This window comes from Episyrphus balteatus, chromosome 4 (assembly GCF_945859705.1).
Source record: "Episyrphus balteatus chromosome 4, idEpiBalt1.1, whole genome shotgun sequence".
Classification (NCBI taxonomy): domain Eukaryota; kingdom Metazoa; phylum Arthropoda; class Insecta; order Diptera; family Syrphidae; genus Episyrphus; species Episyrphus balteatus.
This window is the reverse complement of record NC_079137.1, coordinates 36,426,773-36,451,763: the sequence shown is the minus strand read 5'-3', so window position 1 is coordinate 36,451,763 and position 24,991 is coordinate 36,426,773. Positions and strand designations below refer to the sequence as shown.

Sequence of the window (24,991 nt, the reverse complement as noted above, 5' to 3'; positions counted from 1 at the left end):
ATGACTTGACCTTAGGATAATGTTCATTTGCTTAAATCTATTGCTATTTGATTTCCATACAAAAGATGAATACAATTATTTTGTACAAGTCCCTTTTTTCTTGTCATTCGGCATAAAAAGAAGCAATTTTTTCCAAAAATTATGCGAGTTTATGACCTTAAATTTGTATCACAGAAGGCCTGCGATTGTCAAAATTCTGATCAAAAAATTGATCAAAATTAAATAATATCAAAATGACCCACGTCATTTGAAGAATCGAAAATTCAATTGAGATAATTTCTTGAGACCTCAAATAATAAGAAACGACGTTGTTTACACACGAGCGCTTAAGGGCCAGAGTTAATTGAATTTCAAGACTTCTAAGTAGAGTAGATCTATATGATTCAAGCCTAAAGGCATTTATTTCTGCCAGAATTAATTTATTTATCTGATCATTCAACATGCGTCTCAAAAAAAAAACCTAATATAAAACATAAATGGAATTCGTTTTTTTGTTTTTTCTCTCCCAACTTAATGATTCATTCTCACTCACATCACAATCACTAGCCATCAAAAAAAAAAAAAAAACTGCTAAACTATCTCAAACGACATCATACAATTTATTTTGTTTGACAGAAGCGAAAAAATATTCTCACATGAATCGCAAATTTGTGACTACATATGAGCAGCAGCAGATAGATAGATAGGCGATATGACAACGAAAATGATGCCAACTTATTTGTGATTCATAAGATACTAATGAAGGTGAAGTCAAGTAATTGTATATTGCTGAGAAAGTATTTGATTTTATTTATTTGATGGCTAAATAGCATTTTATATTATTTGTGATGTGGTTGTGATGAAACATATAGACGCATAGTTATTTCTTGATTTCTAAGTATGTCGTTGTGTGGCTATGTATATGCATTTTATTTTCTATAGATACAAATCGTTTCCAATTGTTTTGATTTCTAGAAGCAAAATTTAAGTTAGTTAATTCTAAGTGTGAAAACGAATAAGCAAATATTTCCGACTGACAAATGTGTCAATTCCTCGTTGCACTTAAATGTTCCTCCTAATTAGCTGGAAGCTTTGGTTTTTTTTTTGTATTTGGGTCAAGTATTGATTTTCTATTTTGAATAGGAAATAAGTTCTGAAGACTGATTGCAATGCAACGAATTCGGTTATTCAAAATGGGGCAACTGTATGTATAAGCTCAAATACAACCCAAAGCCAAAAAAGAGGAGTCCTCATTCACGTAAATTAATTAGACGTCATGGTTGGTTTATTCGAAAACCAAGAACCGAAAGACTGAAATAAAAGAACAACGAAATCCAATTAAGTTTGTACAAAAATATATATATAAATACAGAGAGAAAGAAAAAACTGTCAAAGCTGTCAACCTGGAATAATATTTTCTTTCTTTTTTTCGATTTGTTTTTTATGTTCTCTGCCAATGGTGCCATTTTTTGTTTTTTTTTACTTGAACACTTTTTTTGATTCATTTTCTTTTTGTTTTTGTTCTCTCCTAATGATAGAAATGCGAAAAAAAAAAATCAGAAAAAAAAGAAACTTTTATAATCATATTCAAGAGTTAATCCAATTACCTAAATATTCTACAATAATAAATTGTAATCGATTGTCATAATGTTGTATGACATCATAATTGAAATTATATTTGATTTTACCTTCGTAATTGACCTGACCATCACCATCGATATCAGCTTCTCGGATCATTTCGTCTACCTCTTCATCTGTGAGTTTTTCACCAAGATTTGTCATCACATGGCGTAATTCGGCCGCCGAAATGAAGCCATTGCCATCCTTATCGAATACTCTGAATGCTTCTCTAATTTCTTCTTCACTATCGGTGTCCTTCATTTTACGGGCCATCATTGTTAAGAATTCAGGGAAATCAATTGTTCCATTACCTGTAATAAAAATTAAGAATAAATTAGTAACTTGTAAATTTTGTATCTAAGAATTTATATTGATCCAATATATTGTGATTGGTTGTTGTCTTTGATATGAATTTCAAAAATGTGTCTCAGATAAAAAGAAGAAAGAAATGTTTAACTCATTGTTAAGATTTTTACTGAAAAATGCATTATATTTTTGAGATGTATTTTATTATTGGGATGAGTTTTCGAATGCCAATTTAAGACTGGCAATATGATCAATCAGCAAGTAAACTGACTTTATGATGTTTAGTTTGCATTAGTCATTATGTACTTCTGATCGCTACGGTCAAGTGGGATCCCATGGATTTATGAGTCCTAAGGAGTTCCACAAATGTTTAAGTAAGTGATTGTTGACTATCAAAATTGTAAATTAGGTCCATTGGACAGTATCTTGGTCGCATTCAGGAAACATTGCGGACTTTATTTTTAGCGTCATACTGTTTTGAACTTTCGCATTCGTAACGGACTCAGGACCGTTAGCTAATTATTAACTTTTTTAGTGTCAAGAGAACATTCTTTAAAATGTATTATTTCAACTGAAACTTTGTGACGTCCTGTTTTGCAAGTTTGGATTTCTGGAAAACATGTTGGGTCTTTAAAATTACAAATGAAGGTACTGAGCTTTAACCAATGGATAAGTTCAGGAAACATTTGGGACTAAATATTAATTGAACGTAAAACGAGTTGGGTGTATTTTTAACTAACTAAATTCAGAGACCTGAAACTGAACTAACAGGAATACGGTCTAACGAAAACTGTTTGACGGCTTTTGTCTTGGTCTAATCAGTAAAAAGTACTCTTACAAAAAATTGAAGAACGAAAAATGATTATTTAATATAGCTTTTTACGGCTTTAGTTGAAACAAAAATTTTTGGCTTTTTTTTATTTTTTATTGGAAAGATGCTTGCAAATGGGGAAAGCTGCATGAGATCAAACATGAGACAAACTGAGATTAATTCTCAGAAATATCGTTTTGCTTGGTTTCAAAAACGTCATTATTCGCGATCACTGAACTAACAAACGTTCAAAAAATAGTCAAAAAACGTTCCAGACATAGAGCGTCCAGAATGATTAATCGCATCAATTTGATACGTCAATCAATCAAAAATATTGGTGCTAGGAAATCGTAGATTGACAGATCAAGACCTTACTGAACTTGTTGCAATATCAGAAGATTTTTCTGAAGATCATTTTGAATGTACATTTGAATCTGAGAAAAGTGAAATCTCGTTCGACTTGCTTCCAAAAACTTCATTATCGTGTTCATTTCTCCAAAAACTCGACTCGTTAAATTCAAAAGGCTCCCTCGTCCACACCACTTTGAGTGAAATGGAGTGTGTTTCCGAACCGTGTCGAAGAAGGAATCGAACGTCATCTCAGAAAATGATTTTTTAAAATATGCCAAGTTAATTAAATAATAAAACTCAACATTGTAAATGTACGTACTTATGCTGTACATAATTCATTTTCATTAGCGTTTAAATTATTATAAATTATATTTATAGCGAAATATAATCTACTCTGCGCATTGTGTAGCGTTTAAATTTTATGCTTAGCATTTTTAATGACTAAATTTATAATATCTAAATATAAATACTCCCAAATTACTGTTATAACAAAAACAGTACATCATCATTATCACATAAAAAAAAACTTTTTACGAAACATTTTCACTAAAAGTTTGTATAAAAAAAATTATTCATCTCAGCATAATTTTCTTTTTATTTATTTTCTTTACGATTAAGTTCGAATAGACTTTATTGTATATTCTTCTATTTTATGTTATTTTTTTTTTTTGCTTCTATCTCTCGTTTATTTTATATTCTCGTAATTGTTTATTTAAACGCTTGCCGAACAAAGCTCTACATCCAGCATCATTAAACAGAAGCAACAATAAAATAAGAAGAAGAAGCACAACAACAACAACAACGAAAGGAAAAGGAAACCACCACCGCGCTATCCATCCACCCACGCAGCCATTTTGTGTGCAGTGGGCAGTCATTTTGTTCATCTTGTTCTTCTTTCTACTGTTATTATTTCTTTCTTTTTTTTATTTTTATTGTTATTTTGCTGTCTGTCTTGTTCTTATTTTGTTCGTCATTTGTCTTTTTGAGCAAAAAATTTACTTCATCTTTATTTACCTTGGTAAGAGTGTACATTTTTTTTCTGCTATTTTTTTTTTTTTTGTGGTCCTAACAAGAGCAATAAGATCTACCCACACACAGTTGAGCTAGTTTTTTAAGTCAAAGCATAAAACAATACCCTAACAACAAGGATGAAGGACAGTAATTGCTTTCCTTTAAGAATGGGGCTATTTTTTTTTTTTACTTTTTTTTTTTTTACTGCCTCTGGATGATGAGTTGGTTGAGAAAAAAAAGAAGAAGTGTTTTGCGTGTGCATTTAAAGTCGCGATAAAATATAAAGGATCTCTTTTTCTTTTTTAGATATTTCATAAAAAAGAAAAAAAAAATTGTGAAGGATTCGCTTCAGGATTTTTTTTTTTCAAATATTTTTGTGAAGGTAAAAACCTTTTTCTCCTGGCAGACAGGAAATTGTTTCTCAGAATAAATAGATATCATGCTTTTGACAATGACAAGTGACGTTGATATGACGAAAGAGCAAGGGTTTTTCTTACATTTTTTTTTCCTATTTTTCTTATTTTTATTTTGATTTTTCTTGACTGATATAAGGACTTCTTATGAAAATATAAGAACAAAAATATTAGATAACAAAAAAATATGGAAAGATGATTTATAAAAGTAAGTTCATATAAATATCTTAAGTGGAAGAATGGATATTATGACAGGTGACTACATAATTTATTTTTTCCAGGTAACAACAAAAAATGGCAGCAAAGTCATTGAGTTATGAGAGAAGGAGGCATCATGTATGGAAGCGTAATGCTCAAGAGCTTACGCAAATCTCTTTGGCAACAAAACGACGTACTATATCAAGAAATATGACATGTACTGAAAAATTACGTTGTAGAAAAATGTAGACATAAGTATTTTTCAATAGGGTTGTAATATGTAGATGTTTATGATAAAACAGTGAACATTCAAATATTAAGTTTGTTATTTGCTTTTAAGTGACACTAATTTTCAGAAAGTTTTTCAGTAGAGCTAGTTCATATTTTCACTTTTTCAATTCATTTTTAAACTTAATTTTACTTTCTTCGTTTCTGAGTAGAGAAATCAAGAGAAAAGTGATTGGAATGATACAGACTTAAGCTTAATTTATTCAAAAGAAAACGTATTATTTTAATTATTGGCATTATTGGGTTTTTGATTTTGTTTAAAGCTCATTTACACTCTTCTTTTAGAGCAATTCGCACTTTTCCTTTGTCTTGTGTAGTCGAAGGATTTGAATCAAAATTTAAAAAAGGTTCCTAAAGATTCTGTCAGCAAATACCCTGACTAAAAGTCGCTTCTTTTTGTCCCACCCGTGACAGTAGAAAATACCTTGTCTATTTTCAAAAACCAATCCAAGCCCAGCTCGGGCAATTTTCAAAATCAATTGAACATAAGCGACTTAGCACCACTGAAAGGAGTCTGATGATCGGGTTGGTCCCCGTGAAATAGCTGTAACTCCAGCCTATGAACTTGGTGGTAACACACACAAGTTGTTGTTGTTCATTCAAATTCCTCAATATAAATTGATTACACAAGCAGCTGCCTGCAAGTATGAAAAAACACAAACCTCTTCTAAACCAATCAAGTTGACATAATTTTCTTTGTCCAGTGTTATCGTATGGCTGTTCTATTTAATTGAGTTTTCGAGACATTAAAAATTCCAGTTTTATTATCATTTATCTTTTTGAAATTCAAAAGTTTTGCGAAAAGGAATGTTAGATCACTGGTATGACAGGAATGCAGAATATTTTAACAAATAGCTTCAAATATCTCGAAACCTAAGCCAATAACTGACGCTAAAAATTTGGACTTAGTCCAAACCGAAAATACTGAGAATCAGAGATCAGACAACAAAATCATTGCTAATAAATTAAATAAAGATAGATACGAGTAAAAATTGTAACTAAAAAATGTATCACCAGGAGATGATACTGAAATAGTTTTTTTGAGGGATATGAAAAATGTTCTCAGTAGAAAATTTGCTTCTCCGAACAAATGCAACTTTTTATTAAGCAGTTGAATTTGGCATAAAATTTTGCAAAGCTACAGTACAAGTAGTAACAAATGATGAGATGTTGAAAAGAAATTTGGTAAAGTATCAGAAACTAACTCGACTAACAAAAAAACTCATTCTTAAGGCATTTTCAGATTTGATCATATGTTTTAAAATAAAGAAAAAAAAAGTATTTTATAATATAACTAAACAATAGCTAAAATTTTCAACGAAAAAAAAAATAAATAAAATATCAAAATCTAAATTCTTGTATCGCTTTATTTCCGAATCACAAAATTTCTATCCCCACCCACGTTTTGCACACAAAAACAAAACATATACAAATGAATTAATTGAATTCACATTACAATGTCAATAATGAAAGTTTGCCAAGAAAAAAAAAAAAAAGAGAAGAGCATGTTGAAAACTAGGATTTCCCTAGAAATTTTCCACCGAATACCGCACCGGCAACCGTCCCATGAAATGTTGATGCCGGTGTGCGGTCGTAATCGAAGAAGAAAGAAATCACAGACAACAACCCCAAAAAAAAAGAAACAACAAATGAGCAAAAATTTAAAAATAAAAAAATCGCATTTATCTCGCTAGACAACAAAAAAGAACAATTTCGGTGTTTTTGTTAGACGATCGAAAAGACGGCGACGACGACGTTTCGTCGTCTTTGTTGTTGTCGTGTCGTCCGAAATGTAATTTGGTCGACATAATTTTTTTGTTGTTGTTGTTATTTTGAGTGAAAATGTCTTGAAAAATATGAAATGAAAATTCAAAATATTTTCACTTTGATTTGGAGAGGAATACCTTCTAGTTTTTCAAATCACAAAACTTGATAGTTACGACTTTTTATACATCTTTTAAATGATTATTTAGTGTCGTTTTTTTTCGAAACGTGTGCTGGACGATATAATAAAATAAATTAATAATTGCGTTCATATAAATTATTTCATTAATTTTTTTCTTTTGGTTGGTTAAGAGAATATCTTGGCGAAAAAGTTAAGTGGTTTTGTTAAAATTTATGATATTGGATTTTTTTCAGTATTTAATTTTTATTATTTCATGTGCTGTCTAGAAGAAAAAAAAATTGTATGACAAAAGAATTTTTTTTGTTAATTTTTTTCTTTGACAAATTATAAAAAAAGTCAAAAATAGATATTCCACACGAGGTGTAGGTACCGATGTGTAGAATATTTTTAAATTGCATGTTGTTTTTTCTCCACAAGCGTATTTTCGTATTTCGTTCCATGCATACACACCGTTTCCTCATGTGATATGAGTATTTTTAGAAATATTCTTGAATTTTTGTTTTCTGTTCTGAAACTTTTTTGAGAAAAGTTTTTTTTTCGGTGAATGTTTGACAGAAGGGAAAGTTTAAAGGGAAGAGAGATGAAAACGGGGATTTTCATTCATTTTTACAAGGTACTGGTTTTTTTGCTTTTGTTTACAAGAAGTCTTAGTTTTTTTTTAATTGAAAGGCATTAAGCAGTTTTGTTTTTCGTTGTTTTTTACTGAAAACAAAAGTATTCTTTCACAAGATTAAAATATTTCAAGGTGCGAAAATGGAATTTAAGTAAAAAAAAAAACAGAATATCCATTTTTTTAGAAGAATGTGCGAGACGACGAAATGAGTTTAGATAAAAAAAAAGAAATATTTGAAAAGTTAATGCATTGTTATTACTTAAAAGTGTTAACATTTGAATATTAATGAATACTAATCAATCAATTCGTTGAATATAATAAATTTAACTTCTTTTGTCATTTTGAGAGGAATATGTCAATGATGACGAAGTGTTGTAGATATGTGTTAGGTAATTTGTTAGAAAATAATAAAAATGAAAAAACATAAAAACTACTTTAGTAAGTGATGACATATTTAAAGTTATAATCACATACACACCTATTTTGTTCGTGTTTTCGAAACAATTAATTTTCTAACAGATAATAAGAACACACCACACCTTTGAGAGTTTCTCTTAACTAGGTATATCTAACATCCTGATAAAATAGCTATATTTTATTTTATTATCAATTATATGATGCATAAATTAATGGCGGTTAGCTTTTGTTGATGAATTCTGCGACGCTACCATTTGTTGATGAATTGTGTATAATTAATTCCTTTTATTTAAATTGTACGCATCTCAAATTGTTATATTAAAAGATCATAAGTTGGCCTTGTTTTTTTTTAAATTTTATTACATTTTGGAAATAATTTCACAAAAAACTTGAAATATTTTCGCTCTTGAAATATTCTTCAATTAAGCTCATTTCATTTACAAAAGTATTTCCTACAAGAAGTTGGAATAATTTGTAAAAAAAAAAAAGAGATATGAATTCTTAGCCAACAAAATTTGTTAAAAAATGTTCCACACACACCATAGTGACCGTTTAGGTTTGAAAAATTGAAAATTGATGCAAAATCTGTTGCCGCTGTACTAAAAAAAAAAATACTTGAGCTTTGTTGAGTGTTCTTTTCCTTTATTATGGCAAAACTGGAATTTCAAATTTATGTATATTTTTGTCGATAAAAAAAGTGTGGAGTATCGAACTAATATAAGTAGCTAATGAATGTTGAATTAATTTCTTTTCAGGCGAAATATATTCGACCTTATCACGAATTCTATTTGTTGTCGAAATTTGCTAAAATTCCCGAAAAAATCTCATCAAAAATTTATACTTAATAGTTTTGCTGTTATTTGAATGTAAAATTAACAACTAAGAATAACGGTAGATTGGTAATAAAATTAGAACTCAAACATGAACAGCTAATGTATTCAAAACTTGACATTTTAAAATAACTTACAAGAAGTTCGATTTGTTTGTACGTGACTATGGAAAAGTATCATCAGCAAAAGTAACTAAATTTAAAGGGTACCTTGTGGCATTCCATTTCCTGGCTGAGTTCATTAAGGCATCAAACAATTTCTGGTGCAAATTCATTGCAGGTAAGGTAGTGTTTTCTTTTCACAGAAAAAGTTGTGATGTAAAAGCAGTGATGCGTTTGTAAATTCAGCCCCTATTTCTGAAGAGCCTTTTTTTTCTAACGTGGAAAATTCTTTTCCCTAGATATTCTTTAAGAATAAAATCCAAAAAGGACTTGGTTTAATTTTAGTTTAAGCAGCTTTTTTCAACGTTTATTGTGCAGAAGACGAGACGCTGAATATAAATTGTCTCAAAGGAATGTTGGATACACGTTTTTGTACCCTTCATACCAAAAATAGCAGCTATTGCGATGACTGAAGTCGTAAATTCAAAATTGTCAATTTGGTATTCATAGTAATTAATTCATCTTTTTCTATTTGAAAATTAAAACCCTTGCTTTAAGCCAATTAGTTTTCCAAAAATGGTGTTTACCTTCGTTATTTCGTTCAATAAACTTTGCATTAATTGGATTTACAAAATTTTCAAGAATGTTGAAATTATATTCATAAATACTGACATAAATCCAACTTATACTTCATAATATAACATTTAAAACAATAAATTAAATGTATATATATGTAAATTTCTTTAAATAGCTTGTAAAATAAACCAATTAGTGAAAATACAAAATTTATTAATAAAAACTGTTTACATCAAACACATTTTCATGCTTTTCAAAGTTTAAAAGGCTGGTGCTTATTAAGAAAAGAAAGCATGTTGGTAGTCATAACTACCTATAGTTACTTTTTCATGGCACCTAATTAGTTTTAATTGGCAGACACGAGTATTTTCTACAATTAGACTCCTTCTTTTGCCTTTTGTTTCTCTGACAAGAAGTTACTTTAGAAAAAGGTTGAGTAGAAAAGAAAAGCTATTTTAAAATTCATACGTAATACAAAAGTATAATCATTACTCTTAAATATTAAGTAACTTTAAATTGCAATGAGTAATTGAATTTCACTTTAATCTCGAAAGTAAGAATACAAAAAAATAAAATTCAAAATGCATTCTCAGACATTTTTGACTCTCTTTCATAGTTTCTAAAATAATTTAATCTTAGGAAATCCCTGGATTATTTAAGTCTTATTTTTTTTTCTGCAAAGGTATACCTAACTAAGACCAAAAATAAATTGAAAGATAACAACAAATCTGACACTCGAAATCTTCCTCTTCTAGCTTAATCCTTTTTCTTAATATTTAAATCTAGTTTAAAATCTTCTTATCTCTATTTTTTTCCAGTTTTCATGTTTATTTTATACTCTTTTTCTTGTCAAAAAGTTAAGCTAGCAAATATTTGTACGTCCTAGTTCTACTTTATCCTCCAAAACTCTTGTAAGAGAGAACATACCTCCTATCTGTACACTTAAACCTATATGAAAATAAGCAAAAGGAGGAGCAGCAACAACAAAACACATTTTATTTGAATATTAAATCCTTTTTGCGAAGGGAAAACATTTGCTTTCCACTTCTCTAGGATGGACCTTTTTTTTTTAATCCTGCTTTGCTGCAAAAACTGGTTCATGTGTTGAATAAATAACATTTTTAATCAATAAAGCCTTGCCCATCCTGGTTTTTGAAAAAAAAAAATGAAAGAAATTTTGAATGAAAAATAATTGAAACTGCAAATGTAATATAAATTTAATAAATATTTCATGAATTTACAAAAAAAAAAAAAATATCTTTTTTCAATATGAAAATTGAAATATCTCATATAGTCAAAAGTTTCAACGAATAAGGATGGCAAAGTAGAATCACAAAAAAAAAAAAAAGTCCTCCTGTATACAGGTTTTATTACAAGTCCCGAAAATTTATTTCAAAATTCTACTCAACAAAGCGCAAGTGCTCTGGAAAAATTCCCAACTTTCCTGGGTCAAAGTTGAACTTTCGAGTATGAGGGGAAAATGCAATATCTCTCTTTATTCTACTCAACGAAGGAAATTGAACGAATACCTGAAATTTGTATTTATAAGTTTTGTTTTCCCTATTCTATAGGTATACTGTATACAGACAGTATACACCACACATTGGACCGGGAATAAAAATGATATTTGCTGAGAAAAGTTTGTGCCTGAAATTTTATCCAGGGATGTGAATTTTGTGTTAGAAGAAAATGCCCAGGATTTGGGTTGTGAAATCCAGAAACTGCGCAATGGCTCTACTTTTATATACATACAGACAACTTTTTACCCCTGAAAATCACTGTTGATTTAGGTCGTCCTTGTTTAAGGACTGGGGAATATGCACATTATATATAGTAAAAGTAGATATACATTAAACATATATCAAAAACCGAAAAAATAAAGTGACTCATGATTTTCAATGTTTCTATTTATTCAAAAAAATATATACAAAATGTATATAAAGTAATACTTTACTATGAAAAATAGTGAATAATTGTTGCTTATATAGGTTCCTCCTTCCCAAATACTTATCTATGTACACATCTATTCTACATACACATACCAGGTGAATGATAAATAATTCAATTTAATGTTCACGCTCTAAAGCTTCCTAACCAGGTACAACAGTATAGGTAACTATACCAACAGTAATAAATGTGTGTATATGCATTTCTATATCTATGGTAGAAAGGACATTATGTGTACAGGTACTAGAAGTTGAAGTTTACTACTTTAGCCTTTTTTTTTCTTTTTATGGATACAAAAAATTATAATTTAATAAAATGGAAGAAACAAGATAGAAAAAAAAAACTTTAAGCATAATTAATTTAACGATTTTTCTTTCATTATGAGTAATGAGAAGAGTTTTCTTCCATCATTATGCCATAATGAGGACATTATAAGAGTAATGCCCATCATGCAACAAAATTGCACGAAAGGATACAAATAATTCATTAGGTCATAAAGTTTATAAGTGCGCTTTGGGTATTTTTAAGAAACAAAAAACGTTTATTATAATTAAGGTTGGGGAAAAATATGAAAGTTGTATAACTTATTAAGGACTTCCGAAGACTGTTCAAATATTAGAATGTATAAAAGTCATGGTCCTTTGACGAACGATATTTAGGACCATAACACTGACATTAGTTTTATCGCAAACGCAGTGGTTGCATTTCTAAAAGCCAGTAGAATAAGAGGTGATCTTCAAATTAACTCCACTTATAAGGTAATTAACAGTTCTGCTAATGGAGTTTAGGAAAGAGGAACCAACTCAATCATCCTAAAAGATAACACATTAGATTACTATAGGTCACAATGCTTTGTAGTCTCCTTTTCGAAGATAAATGGGCGCCAGAACTTAAGCCTCCAGCCTGTGAGGTAGACGACTGATACTTTGGATGATGGTTAACATTCACCAGCAATAATAGCAACTTATTGCCGTTGACATGAATGAATGATATTCATAGAAATCCTTTTGAAACGAGGCTTACACATCGGATTTTGGGCTGAATGAACTCGCTTTATGTCCTCGGAAGCTGAATGAGAACTGAAGTTTAGGACAGTGACAGTTTTCGACGATGCATATAGTTTAAAGTCCTGTCAAAGTTATTTTTGAAATAGGTCAAACAACTTTAATCAAGCAATGAGGCCAAAATTGAGCAACATTCATAGGGACCCTTTCGAGCAAGAGACTTGCTCTCTGGGTCCCCTGATAGATGAACTCGACTTTAGGCTCTGCGTTACTGAATCAGAATCGAAACCAAGTATAACAGATGTCAGCGTGAAAAATTCTTACGCGGACGACTGTACTGGGCACGGTCAAGCATTCAGCATCTCTCCTGCCACCACTGAATTACTAATCTCCAGTAAATGCTTTTATTCGATCAGCTTTAATGAAGTTCTGGGAATTTTTAATATTTTTTGAAAATATTTTTGAAAGTTAACAGAAATGTTTAAAAAAAAAACTAAAGCTTTGATAGTTGCAAGAAAAGTAAACCCCGCATTTTAATTTGTATGGAAGCATGTATACTTTTTCCTTGGCTTACGAAGAATGAGACTATTAAGTCTTTGTCAGAAACAATCATGTCGGCCTGAAGTTATGTATTTTTAAAATACAAACTTTTTAAAACAATTAAAGTTCGATGAGAAAAAAAAACTTTACAAACATTTTGTTTTGTTTGATTTTTATCGGTCTTCTTTTATAATTCTTTTTAAAAAAAAAATGGTTTTGCAAAAAAAACTTTCTTCCCTACATATTCTCATACTTATATAAGTAATTAATTGGTATTTGTTTCCTTCTCTTTACACAAATTTATTATTATCTTTTGGTTTGAAACTTCTAAAAGATTAATTTCCATCACAAACGAAAAACTTCCATGGCCAAATAACCTTTAGAAATTTTAATTTCTAGCTTAAAAGCAATTTTATCTTCCCGCAGAGAGTTCTTCATTAAAAAAGTTTTTAATTTTTTTGTCTTTTTTCTTTGGGGTATTTTATGTTGTTGTTGTTGTTAAGAATGTATAAAAACCAAACCATCATCAGATATAGAGATAAAATGTGAGAGTATCCTGATGATGGTCTTGTGTCTGCATTTATCTTCTTTTTTTTTTTTTTCTGTATATTATTTCAACACAGATGAAAATTGTTGGTTTTAAAAGTTTTGCCTTTTGCATGGATGGATGTTGGTATTTTTTTTTTTTCTTTCTCATGTATATGTAGCTATTTATCTTTATATATGTATGTAGTATATCCATTGCCACAACCCTCGGGACAAAGCAAGTAGCAATATCCGGTTTCCTGTTGTTATGTTTTTGTAATTAGAACCTTAATTTGGTTCTTTCTTGATTTATTTTTGTAACGAAAGCAAAACTCTGTCGTCATTATCACCAGAATTGTATTCTATACGTATTTATATAATGTACATACATTGTGGTGCACGTCAAACAACACTGTCGAACCTTGAATGAAAAGCTGTATCTGGAAAGATTATGTATGCACTTTTGTGCTTTGCGGGGATGGCACGTTTTTCCTTTAAAAAAGGAAAAAATAAAAAACGGAAACCTTATTTGATGGTGGATAAAAGCTGAGCAATCACTGTCCTTCGGGGTTTTGTGGTTTCATTAAAGAGGTTTTAGTTTTTACAATTTTAGATTCGAAAACAAGGAAAACGTTAGAACTCTTGTTAATGTTGCTTGCAGCAGCAATAAATTAACTTAAAATCGGTAGCAATTTTTTTTTTGAGAATGTAGAACTTTATTTCTTACGAAGACATGTACCATTCTTTTTAAGGTACACTCTCCTTGAACTTAATGTCGCCCTTAGGATACATTGGAATTCTCAGTTCACTAAACCAACAAAAATATTATGTAAGCACCAAATCTTAATTAACACCATCTGCTAAAAATCACTAATTACTAGCAAAACAATGTTGCTTTTAAAAGTCTTCAGGTCTTACTTGCAACATTACATTTGTGACTTTTTATTTCCAGTTTTCAAAATTTTGACATTTGCACATTTCTAAGCCATTTTAAGGAATCTTACCCACTGATCTCTATCAAATATTGCACAGTGTAAAACTTTGAAACAAAAGCTTCAATCCGCGGGCCGTCTTTCGTAGCAATTCTTCCACTGATGATCTGGTAGTTTATCTTAATGAAAAGTTGAACAAAGCGTTTCTAAGTTTTAGAGAAAGTTAGATTTCAAAGGCATTTGATAGGGTTTGACATCAAGCTCTTCTTTACAAAATGCGCGCTTTTGGAGAAGATGACTCTTCTTCGCCGTTCAATTAAATTCGTATTGGATGCATTCAAATCTGAAACCCACAAAACAAATAATGCTGGTTTGCCTCAGGGCTCCGTTCGGTCTTCCTCTCTCTTTCTCATTTTAATAAACGATCTACTTTCTGAAACTTCTAGTCCACTCAAGTTTTCATATCCATGAGTGGTAATTGCATCGATGAAACTGAGCACCTTTCCATTGCATGTGCATAATAAATCAAGTACTGTGGAATGAACACATATTCTACACTTTAAGATGATTTTTCCAAAGCTCGCGATATCTTGATTTGTTGATTTCTCATCACCAAATAAATTATAATAAATCAAGAAAAACGTACAAAACTATAGCTCGTAAACGGCTAAATATTTATGGCTATGATATTGATTATGTATATAAGGTAAGTTCCCACTCCTTTTTTTTACTCCAGTCAAAGCGTCATTTGACCTTGCGATGAGAGGCACTGTCTGTTTTTATTTCATGGATCGATGGGAATATATTTAAAAGGCTTAAACCCAATTTCTCACCACCTGATCATTCTTTTTAGCGGAGTTATTCACAAAAATTCATTTTTTGGGATATTTTACTTCTAAGCTAATATCTTTGCTCCAGGTTATCGTAGATCAAAAAATAAACATACATTCTCTTCCTTATAATATTTTCTATCGTTGTATGTAATTTCATTGTATTTGAGTGAGTAAATATAAAATGGCAACCATTTAAAGTCAAATTCTTGTTGTTAAAAAACACATTTTTGTCATTAATTCGAAAAAAGCTTATATCATGATTGACATTTTTCCAACCTATTTTGTAGCCCTGTTCATGTCCTGCATTTTACAGAAAAAAACAGCTCTTTATCACCAAACATGGCCGAGCTATTGATAAATGAACGCATGCAAAACCGGTGCGAAAACACCCAAAAATATCGTTTTTTGGGAATAACTCGACTTCAGAATGTCCTACGGCAAAAAATAAAGCAATGAATTGTTCATTACAACATTTTCTATCAATTTAGTGCACAATCTTTTTGTTGAAACAAATAAAAAATAAGTAATATTAAGTCAAAGTCGTTTTTTTGTTTAGCAAACTATTGCCTTATTATTTTGCAAACGGTGAGAGTATTGGCTAAGAAAATAAAATATTATTGTAGTCCTTTAAATTATCTACAATTTAAAAAAAAAAAGAGTGTGTGTACACATGTACACTCGACTGAAGTTATACTTCTCATTCAGTATACATATATAAATGAATTTCATTTGATATTTTTAATTTCTATTATTAAATTAATTAATCCACACTTCGTTTTTTACATTTTTATCAAGTGAACAATAAATTAATTCTTTCATCCTCCTTGCGTCCATGTAGTTTTCAATTTAATCTGTGAACTTTACTCATGTTGTGCGGTTCAGAACGTACTATATATGGTTAACGAAAGTAAATGATTGCGCATAAAATGTGCGATATGGTAATTTTATGAGAATTGTGTGTGCTTCAGCACTAGTAGTAGCAATATGGAACTTGCAGGGTTGCTACAAAGCTCAAAAGTGAGCTGAGCTCAGCTCGCAGCTCAGCTCAAATTTTGAGCTAGCTCACTTTTGAGATATGTACCATAGCTCAGCTCATTTGAGCTGAGCTGAAAGTGAGCTGAGCTGATGGTTGAGCTGAGCTGTTGGGTGAGCTAAGGTAAAGTGAGCTGAGCTGAGCTGTGATGGGTGAGAGGATACATTGATATTTATTTGGAAAGTATAATGAAATATGAAGATATTTTAAACTTTTATATAACACCATAGCTTAAGATGTTTGGTTCTAGTTATTAATGGAATTATTTTAACACATACATAGATATTTTTATAAATAAGACAGATAATTTTTCGTGATCTTTTCTCTTGGTGTTTTTGATAGTTAATATATTTCTATTTTTTTTTAGTAAAATATTTCTTTTTTTATCATAAAAAAAAATTCCGGTACAATTTGGTTTTTCGACTTTTTTCAAAATTCCGAGAAAATCGCGTTTGAAAGTTGGGGTAAATTTTTTTTTCGAAAAATCCCCGAATCTTTAAACGCTCCTGGAAGCTAAACCACTTTAGAGCAATTTTTGGGAGTGATGCCAAATGATAGCTTTTGTCATGGGCCTACGCTTTGCACATTGTCAGATTTTTAAAAAATTCCATGTCATCCGCCACATCATACCTATTTTTTCAGAATCGGGCTTAACTTTTTTTTTACCTTTAAGTTCACCCGGTTTGAGAACGCGTGCACCTACAGGGATGGGAGTTGTACCCAAATGTAGGTTAGAGTCCTCGCTACCTTTTGGCATCAAAAATTTTTTTTTCATTTTTTTCAAAATTCCGAGATATAGGCGTTGGAAGTTGGGGCGCTCACTTTCAGCTCAGCTCACTTTCAGCTCAGCTCAAATGAGCTAAGCTATGGTACCTAGCTCAAATTTGAGCTGAGCTGTGAGCTGAGCTGAAATGTGAGCTTTTTGCAACCCTGGCAACTTGCCACATGGAAATTACCACATGCAACTTGCCACACGCAACTTGCCACATGCAACTTGCCACACGTAACTTGCCACATACAACTTGCCACATGCAACTTGCCACATACGACTTGCCACATGCAACTTGCCACATGAAACATGTAACTTGCAACGTGTTGTGTGTTTTATGTTTGCCGTACTACGGCGTACTGCATTTTTAAATACTAAAGTACTGCCTACTCTAAAGGTGAAACGACAGCCCTGCTACCCAGGGTGATCGCGTCATAATCCCTTTGACATTCTTGTCAAAAAGTAAATTTTCATACCCACCCTCCCATAAGAAGTATAACTTCAAAAATTTAGCTTTCTACGACCCACGGGAGCCGAGCTATTATAATTTTAAGAAAGCATTAATCCGTACGAAAATTCAAAAAAATTTCCCTTGTTTATGATTCGAATACTAGTTCTCAGTGAGAGGGGTTGTTTTCATTGTTTCTTGTTATAAGAGAATTTGTCTTATGTTTTTTCGTTGGTCATTTGGACCTTTTTTAAAAAATTAATTACTCGGCTCGTGTGGGTCATAGATAGCTAATTTTTTTTTTAAATTGTAGATAATTTAAAGGACTACAATAATATTTTATTTTCTTAGCCAATACTCGCACCGTTTGCAAAATAATAAGGCGAGAGTTTGCTAAACAAAAAAACGACTTTGACTTAATATTACTTATTTTTTATTTGTTTCAACAAAAAGATTGTGCACTAAATTGATAGAAAATGTTGTAATGAACAATTCATTGCTTTATTTTTTGCCGTAGGACATTCTGAAGTCGAGTTATTCCCAAAAAACGATATTTTTGGGTGTTTTCGCACCGGTTTTGCATGCGTTCATTTATCAATAGCTCGGCCATGTTTGGTGATAAAGAGCTGTTTTTTTCTGTAAAATGCAGGACATGAACAGGGCTACAAAATAGGTTGGAAAAATGTCAATCATGATATAAGCTTTTTTCGAATTAATGACAAAAATGTGTTTTTTAACAACAAGAATTTGACTTTAAATGGTTGCCATTTTATATTTACTCACTCAAATACAATGAAATTACATACAACGATAGAAAATATTATAAGGAAGAGAATGTATGTTTATTTTTTGGTCTACGATAATCTGGAGCAAAGATATTAGCTTAGAAGTAAAATATCCCAAAAAATGCATTTTTGTGACTAACTCCGCTAAAAAGAATGATCAGGTGGTGAGAAATTGGGTTTAAGCCTTTTAAATATACCCCTATCGATCCATGAAATAAAAACTGACAGTGCCTCTCATTGCAAGGTGAGGCCCTTTTTTCCGACGCTTTGACTGGAGTATTTTAGCTGTTTCCCTACTTTTCTTTTTTGAAGGTGTGGACTCAAGTCATATCTTAACCATCAACTAGGTCATCTAGTAAGGATATAGTTTTGGGGAATGAATAGATAACACTCAACTTAAAACAAAATAAAATATCAATACAGGGCGAGTCAAAGCTTCAAACATAAACAATATTGTAATTTGTTCATCCACTGAATTGATACGATTCCATTGGTTCAGTTTTTGGGATTGATTGTTGTGAATTTTTAAAGTTGAGAACTATTTTTGAGTTAAAATATTTTTGATCATCCTTGGTCAGAGTGATGGAATCAAATTTAGCCAATGTGTCAGGTGCCACAAAGCCTAGTGAATTACAACTCTCAAGCTGTAACAAAAAAGTTGAAAACGATATTTTTAAAGAATTTCGATTCAATAACAAAATCAAGTAACTCTCTAATATTTATTACATCAAATCTGATTTTCCCAACATTTGAGTGAATTCCTATCTAATCAATAAATAAAAATCAATTTGCGCCAAACTGATTTAACACAAATATTCTTTAACCGTTAATCAATTTATTATTCAAGAATATTGATAGGAAAATCAAATACATAAACTATTTTAAATTGCCAACAAACAAAAAAAAAAAGGTGAGACGAGCTTCTTTGAAAATCCAATATCAGACTCCTTAAATCACAATTTATTTTCCCTCTTGCCCTATTGCATTAATAATAATTCATTCAACTTAAAAAGATGACACAAATCAAAGCCAATGACATCAAGAAGAAGCAAAGAGCAAAAAAAAAAAAAAAAAAAATACGACGAAAACAAAAAGAAAATCTCGAAAACTATTTTGCCTATCGTGTTGTCTTGATGCACTATGCACTGTACGCATTCTTTTCTAATGAATATTTTAAAATTCTTCAACCTCTTTCTCGTCTTTTTTTTTTTGTTTCATACATATGTCTCTTCGTGCAAACTGTGACTATCTAAATTGTATATTTTACCCCACATCATCATCATCTTCATTCTTTCTTTTTTGCTTTTTTCGTAAGAATAAAATATAAAAATTCACCGTTCTTCACCGCTAGTACCGCTGCCGCCACCGCCGCATTAGCAGCAGTAGTAGGCAAAAAAAAAGAAATTATAATGATAGCATTTGCTATTTTTAAAATGGTAATTTATTTTCTCCTCTCATTTTCTTTTATAGAAGATAGAAATAGAAAAGCAAAAAATATATTTTTAAGCGCGCAGAAGACCGGCTATAAGAAGAAATCCTTATTTTTTTGCATTATTGATGCCACTGCCCCTTAGGGTCCTAGTTGATTTTTTTTTCTTCAACTTTTTTTTTGAAAAGTTAGCAATTTTTTGCTCACATTACAAACCATACATTGTATAGAACGAGTCCAAAAAATGTTTGCATTTCCGTATAGAAATATGTTTTTTCCTATCGTATCTCATCATTTTAATAAAGACTCTCTCATCTTTCGTCCCTGGCTTTGGGCCAAGTTTACCAAATAATGTTTGCTTCCACAGCCGAATGGATTTTTTTTTTGTTTTTCAATGTACACAAACAAAAAAATGAATGTACCTACATGAATTTATATATTCAAAGAGTTACTTTTCTGGTCGTTATCCGTCCATATACTCTTATACATTCCACATTGGGATAATTCAATGGAAAATGTGACTGAAAAGTCCGTAACATTTTTTTGCTCAGGCGTAAATACAATGAAAACCGTTTATCGATTCACACATTCCGAACTGGATTTTAAAACCACAAAATCAAACCAAACTTAAATGTACTGTGGACTGTGGGTGGAATCATTTACCAACTATCTGCTACATCTATCAATTTGCTACCAACCCCATTGGCCACAACAAATTTTGAATGGTTTAGAAAAGTTAACTGGTTTATTTAGTTCTTTAACAAAAGCTTTTGTTAAAAAAAAATGTTCCACATACACCACAGTGACCGTTTAAGCTTGAACTTTGAAGATGAAAAATCAGTTGTCGCTGTACCAGAAAAAAAAAACACTTGAGCTTTGTTGTTAATATTCTGTTCCTCTTTATACGATTACAGTGTTACCATGGCAAAGTATCAAACCAATAACTGGAATTTCTAATTTATATTTAACCGACAAAAAAAAAGGTTGGATGTTGAACTAAAATATCTTTTCAACTATTAAACAGCAATAAAAATGATTTCTTCTTTAAGTTCTATCAGACAAAAGTGATGTAATTTGTCTGTTCGTGACATACTGATACAAAACTACTAAAATCTTCTCAGAACAATTATATGGATCCGAATAATCGATTAAAAATTAGAAAATATCGCATTGTTTACAGCACTGAGGTGTATTTAAACAGTTTCAAATCTCAAACTCATCCGTAATTTTGTTTAGAATCTATTTCAAACAAAACAAAGACCAATTTTGTTTTCATATTACAATTCAATAATGTTAAAAATTTGCCAACTTTTTCATTGAAATATCCCAGTGTGTTTTGTTAGTCTATTATCCCTTGGATATTTGATAAAATAGTGAAGCCTCTTTTTTCTTTTCTTTTTTGTTTTTATTTTCTGTTTCAAATATTTTCATAATTAATAATTTTTATGAATGAAAAAAGGGAATATAGAAAAAAAAAATGTTAAATATTTTGAAGTGATTGTTTTTTTGTTGTTTTTTCTCGTCAATTTCTCTAATATTGATGCAACATTTTTTCATAGTTCGACAAAAACCATCACGACGATAAAAATATATCAATGTATAAAAAAAGTTTATTGAACTTACCATCAGCATCAACTTCATTTATCATATCTTGAAGTTCAGCCTCTGTTGGATTTTGTCCTAGCGATCGCATAACTGTTCCCAATTCCTTTGTTGTGATGGTGCCATCGCCATCTTTGTCGAATAGCGAGAATGCCTCTTTGAATTCGGCGATTTGTTCTTCTGTTAGTTGATCGGCCTGAGGAGAAAAAAAAATAATAAATAATGAATAAAATATTTTGGAATACATGAGTGCAAAGAATTTAAATATTTGTTAAAATTTCATTATTTAAGTTTTTTTTTTTGTACTGCAGAAATATTTATGAGAAGTATGATATTTTCATTGTCATATCGTCGGCGAAAAGCAAAATTGATCAAGTCCTTAAGAAATCCTATGTACCTACTTAGAACAATTTTGCTTTACGCCGACGATATATCCACATGGTTTAAAAAGAAGAGAAAAAAAAAACAAAGTATAAGCTTGCATAGTGCAATTGTGTTTCCAATAGAAGAAACTCAAAACCCGTGTTCAACTAATCTAGAAACATACTTTTCAGTCAATTTCGAGAAAAAAAGCCAACATGTTTGACAAGTTATCGTTAGATTTTTTCAAAAATCTATCAACATAATGTATGAAAATGACAATTTCTTAAATTGTTTCTTCTTTCTTTTTCTCCATTATCAAAAATCATCATGATCTCGGATTGTGACATTATGGCTCCCCACGTGAGAACTAAAGGGAAATATTCATCGAATAACTGATCCATAATTTACCACGAGATTAACTCTCAATCTGCTTTAAATATAAATAAATTTCACAAAAACTTTGCCAAGCTCTGATATAGAGTCATCAACAGTCTTGAATTGGCTTTGACGTGGAAGCTAATTGAAGAATTCAAAATTGTTATATCATTTGAATAGTGTTAATAGCTGCAAATATTCTTGTTCATTATCATAACTGCCATTTATTATTATATACATCCCTCGATCATGAGGCAGAAAATTAAATGTCATACACTCACTAATGGAAATGCTTTCAAGAGAAATTTCTGGTGAATATAAAATATTATTATACCATAAACATAAAAAAAGCTAATATGCATTAAAGAAATAACACATTTCAAAGAAGCTGACATCTTCAATACAGAGTATTGGCATTACGAGTGCGTCGATTACATTTACATTTTGTGTCCTTGACAAAAATTGTTTCTATTCTGGAGTAAAAACACATTATATCTAAATTGGTTTGGTAAGTGGATTGGAAAGGAACGCAGAATAAATGATGAACGAAGGTAGATAAATTTAGAAATTTGTTTGTAACATTTTTTGACTGACTGAATTTCCTTAAAGAAACATAGGATATCTTAATAATGTATTTATTAAACCATCTCATGTTTTATTTAAGATTGACAGAGAAAACCAAAAATAGTCATTAGATTGAATGTAAAACAAACTAATAAATTAAACATGGGTAATAAATATTATAATATGTATATTTTACATTTATTTACATTTCGAAGCTATCAGTGAAACTGGATGATTAAAATCATCTAGGAAAAGAATACCTACATTTTGCATTGTAAGAATACATCCTGGCACTGGAGAACAAATTTAATTTTAATAAGATTCTTTTCAACACATAAAAACCGAAAACTTTTCAAACAAAGACAACAGTCGATGAGCTCTTAACTTTACAACAGAAGTTGCATTGAACCTTTCAACCTTTGGGTGTAGCTGGGAGAAGATGGCTCTGGAGTGCCAAGAAATAGTGAGACAAACTTAAAAAACATTCGAAACCCAGGTCTCACCTTTGATTTGGGAGCGACTTTCTTTGTTACGCCTGGTGTTTATGCGGTAAAAGCCTACTAACTATACTTTGCTTAGGATTAAAGATATGATGACAGATAAAATCAACCAACTTGTTTTTTAGAAGATGCAACTTTGAATCATTTGGAAGTTTAACCAAAATTGTTTTTGTCGAAATTTATTAAATGTCTTTTTTAAATTAAAACTTTGGTGATCCTATTTGAAAAAGACAACAAATTTGTACCATTGATTACCTACCAGGAATTATTGGAAATGTTATTGATTACAAAATAATTTATTTTGAGTTTCCATCAGTACCAAGTTGTTAATAATAATTTTTCGCATGATTGCCAAACAACAATTTACACAATTCATTGATGCGATAAATTGAATGAATCACAAGCAACATCAAACAAAAACAAGATTAAATTCAATGAAAAAAATAATGTTCCTTTTTCACTTCAATGAATAAAAGTTTCAAATTTGTGAAAAATACCTAAATCATTAAATTCTTACTAATCAAAAATGTATATCCATTTAATTTTACATTTTTTTTTTTGTTATGCTCTTTCATTTCTCTTCCATCCAAGCACATCACATGGCATGATTTGATTTTCATCTGTAAAAATGATTTATCAGATTGAAATTGACTTGATTCTAGTGAACAATACTTGATTTCAAGAACTACAATCAATCTCATTCAATTTATTTTTAGACCAAAAACGAAAAGGCACTTTATTTTTTGTTAGAAATTTCCCAAAAATGTGTAAAAGTTGTTGACTTTCAGTCTATCAGCAACATGGATTTGTTTGGCCATATCACAGAATAAGAAAAATATACAATGTCACAAACGAAATAAATCGGTATTTCTAGAAAGATATCTCCAAAATAAAAAGTGTATTCAGGAATAAAGAATAAGTGGTTTTAGTCATAGACATCTAAAACAAAAACGCAAAGTATGTAGGTTCTACGCCGAAGTGAGATAAACCTGATAGATTTTTCCTGACTAACAGCATAATCATGCATTTAATCAAATGTGTCAAACTATTTACCCCATAGCTCAGCTGCTTTTTTACCTAGTAGTTCTAGTTCTTTCTGTTCCCTCTATTCAAATAGAACCTCAAGTCCCTTAATCATTTCTGCAAAATTATTCCTTCATTAATATCACGAACAAGTTTTCATAAAAGACCAACAACAAAAACTAATGGCAACATTGAAAAAGCAATAAATATTTAAATTTAAAGAAAAACACACACAAAAACAGAGCTTCCGGCGTATTTTAGGTTCCTTTTTTTTTAAACCCAATGAATCATTTGCACAATCACCCATAATCTGCTAAGCGTTTAATATAATTGCTTGAGGCTCTAATAAAGAAGTCTAATGCTTACGTCATAAGACCAAAAACAACTAAAATATATGCAAAGAACATGTATATAAAAAAAAGTTGTAGGTAGGTACAGTCAGATGGATACAAAAAGCCCATTGGCATTCCTTACAATTAAGATTGCATATAGAAATATTGAATAGAATCTATTAAATATCAAAGTGTCATCCCAATTGCGCTTAAATATTCATACAGTACATATTTCTAAATTAAAAATCAGGCAGCAATCATTTAAAAATCCCAATTGGAATTCTTTTGCGAATTTAAAAATCTACGCCTGGTATTGGTACCTACAGCAGAAACAACCGGAACCGGTTTCTTTCAAAGTTCGTTGAAACGGTTGGCTTTTAAACATATCTACATACAAACATGTTAGTATGTGGACGCAATACGATACATATGCCAGGAGAGATCGGGAAGAGCAAGAAGGGCTTTTGTATTTTCTGCCGGCCGGCAAATAATATTTTTCAGTGTATTTGAATATTTTCTTTTATTATTCCTTCATTTTATTGTATTCATATTTTACCGCGGGGGCAA

The 24,991-nt window shown here is 30.6% G+C and overlaps 1 protein-coding gene across 2 annotated transcripts in view; it reads right to left on the bottom strand.

Moving 5' to 3' along the window:
* LOC129920145 (calmodulin) overlaps positions 1 to 24,991 on the bottom strand; it is a 41,335-nt gene that overhangs the window by 5,868 nt on the left and 10,476 nt on the right. For both annotated transcript variants that reach the window (XM_056001362.1, XM_056001360.1), the window contains exons 2-3: positions 21,289 to 21,463; positions 1,668 to 1,910 (exon numbers count right to left, since the gene is read on the bottom strand). In XM_056001362.1, coding sequence (XP_055857337.1) covers positions 1,668 to 1,910; positions 21,289 to 21,463 — 418 coding nt within the window. The remainder of the gene's footprint in view (positions 1 to 1,667; positions 1,911 to 21,288; positions 21,464 to 24,991) is intronic.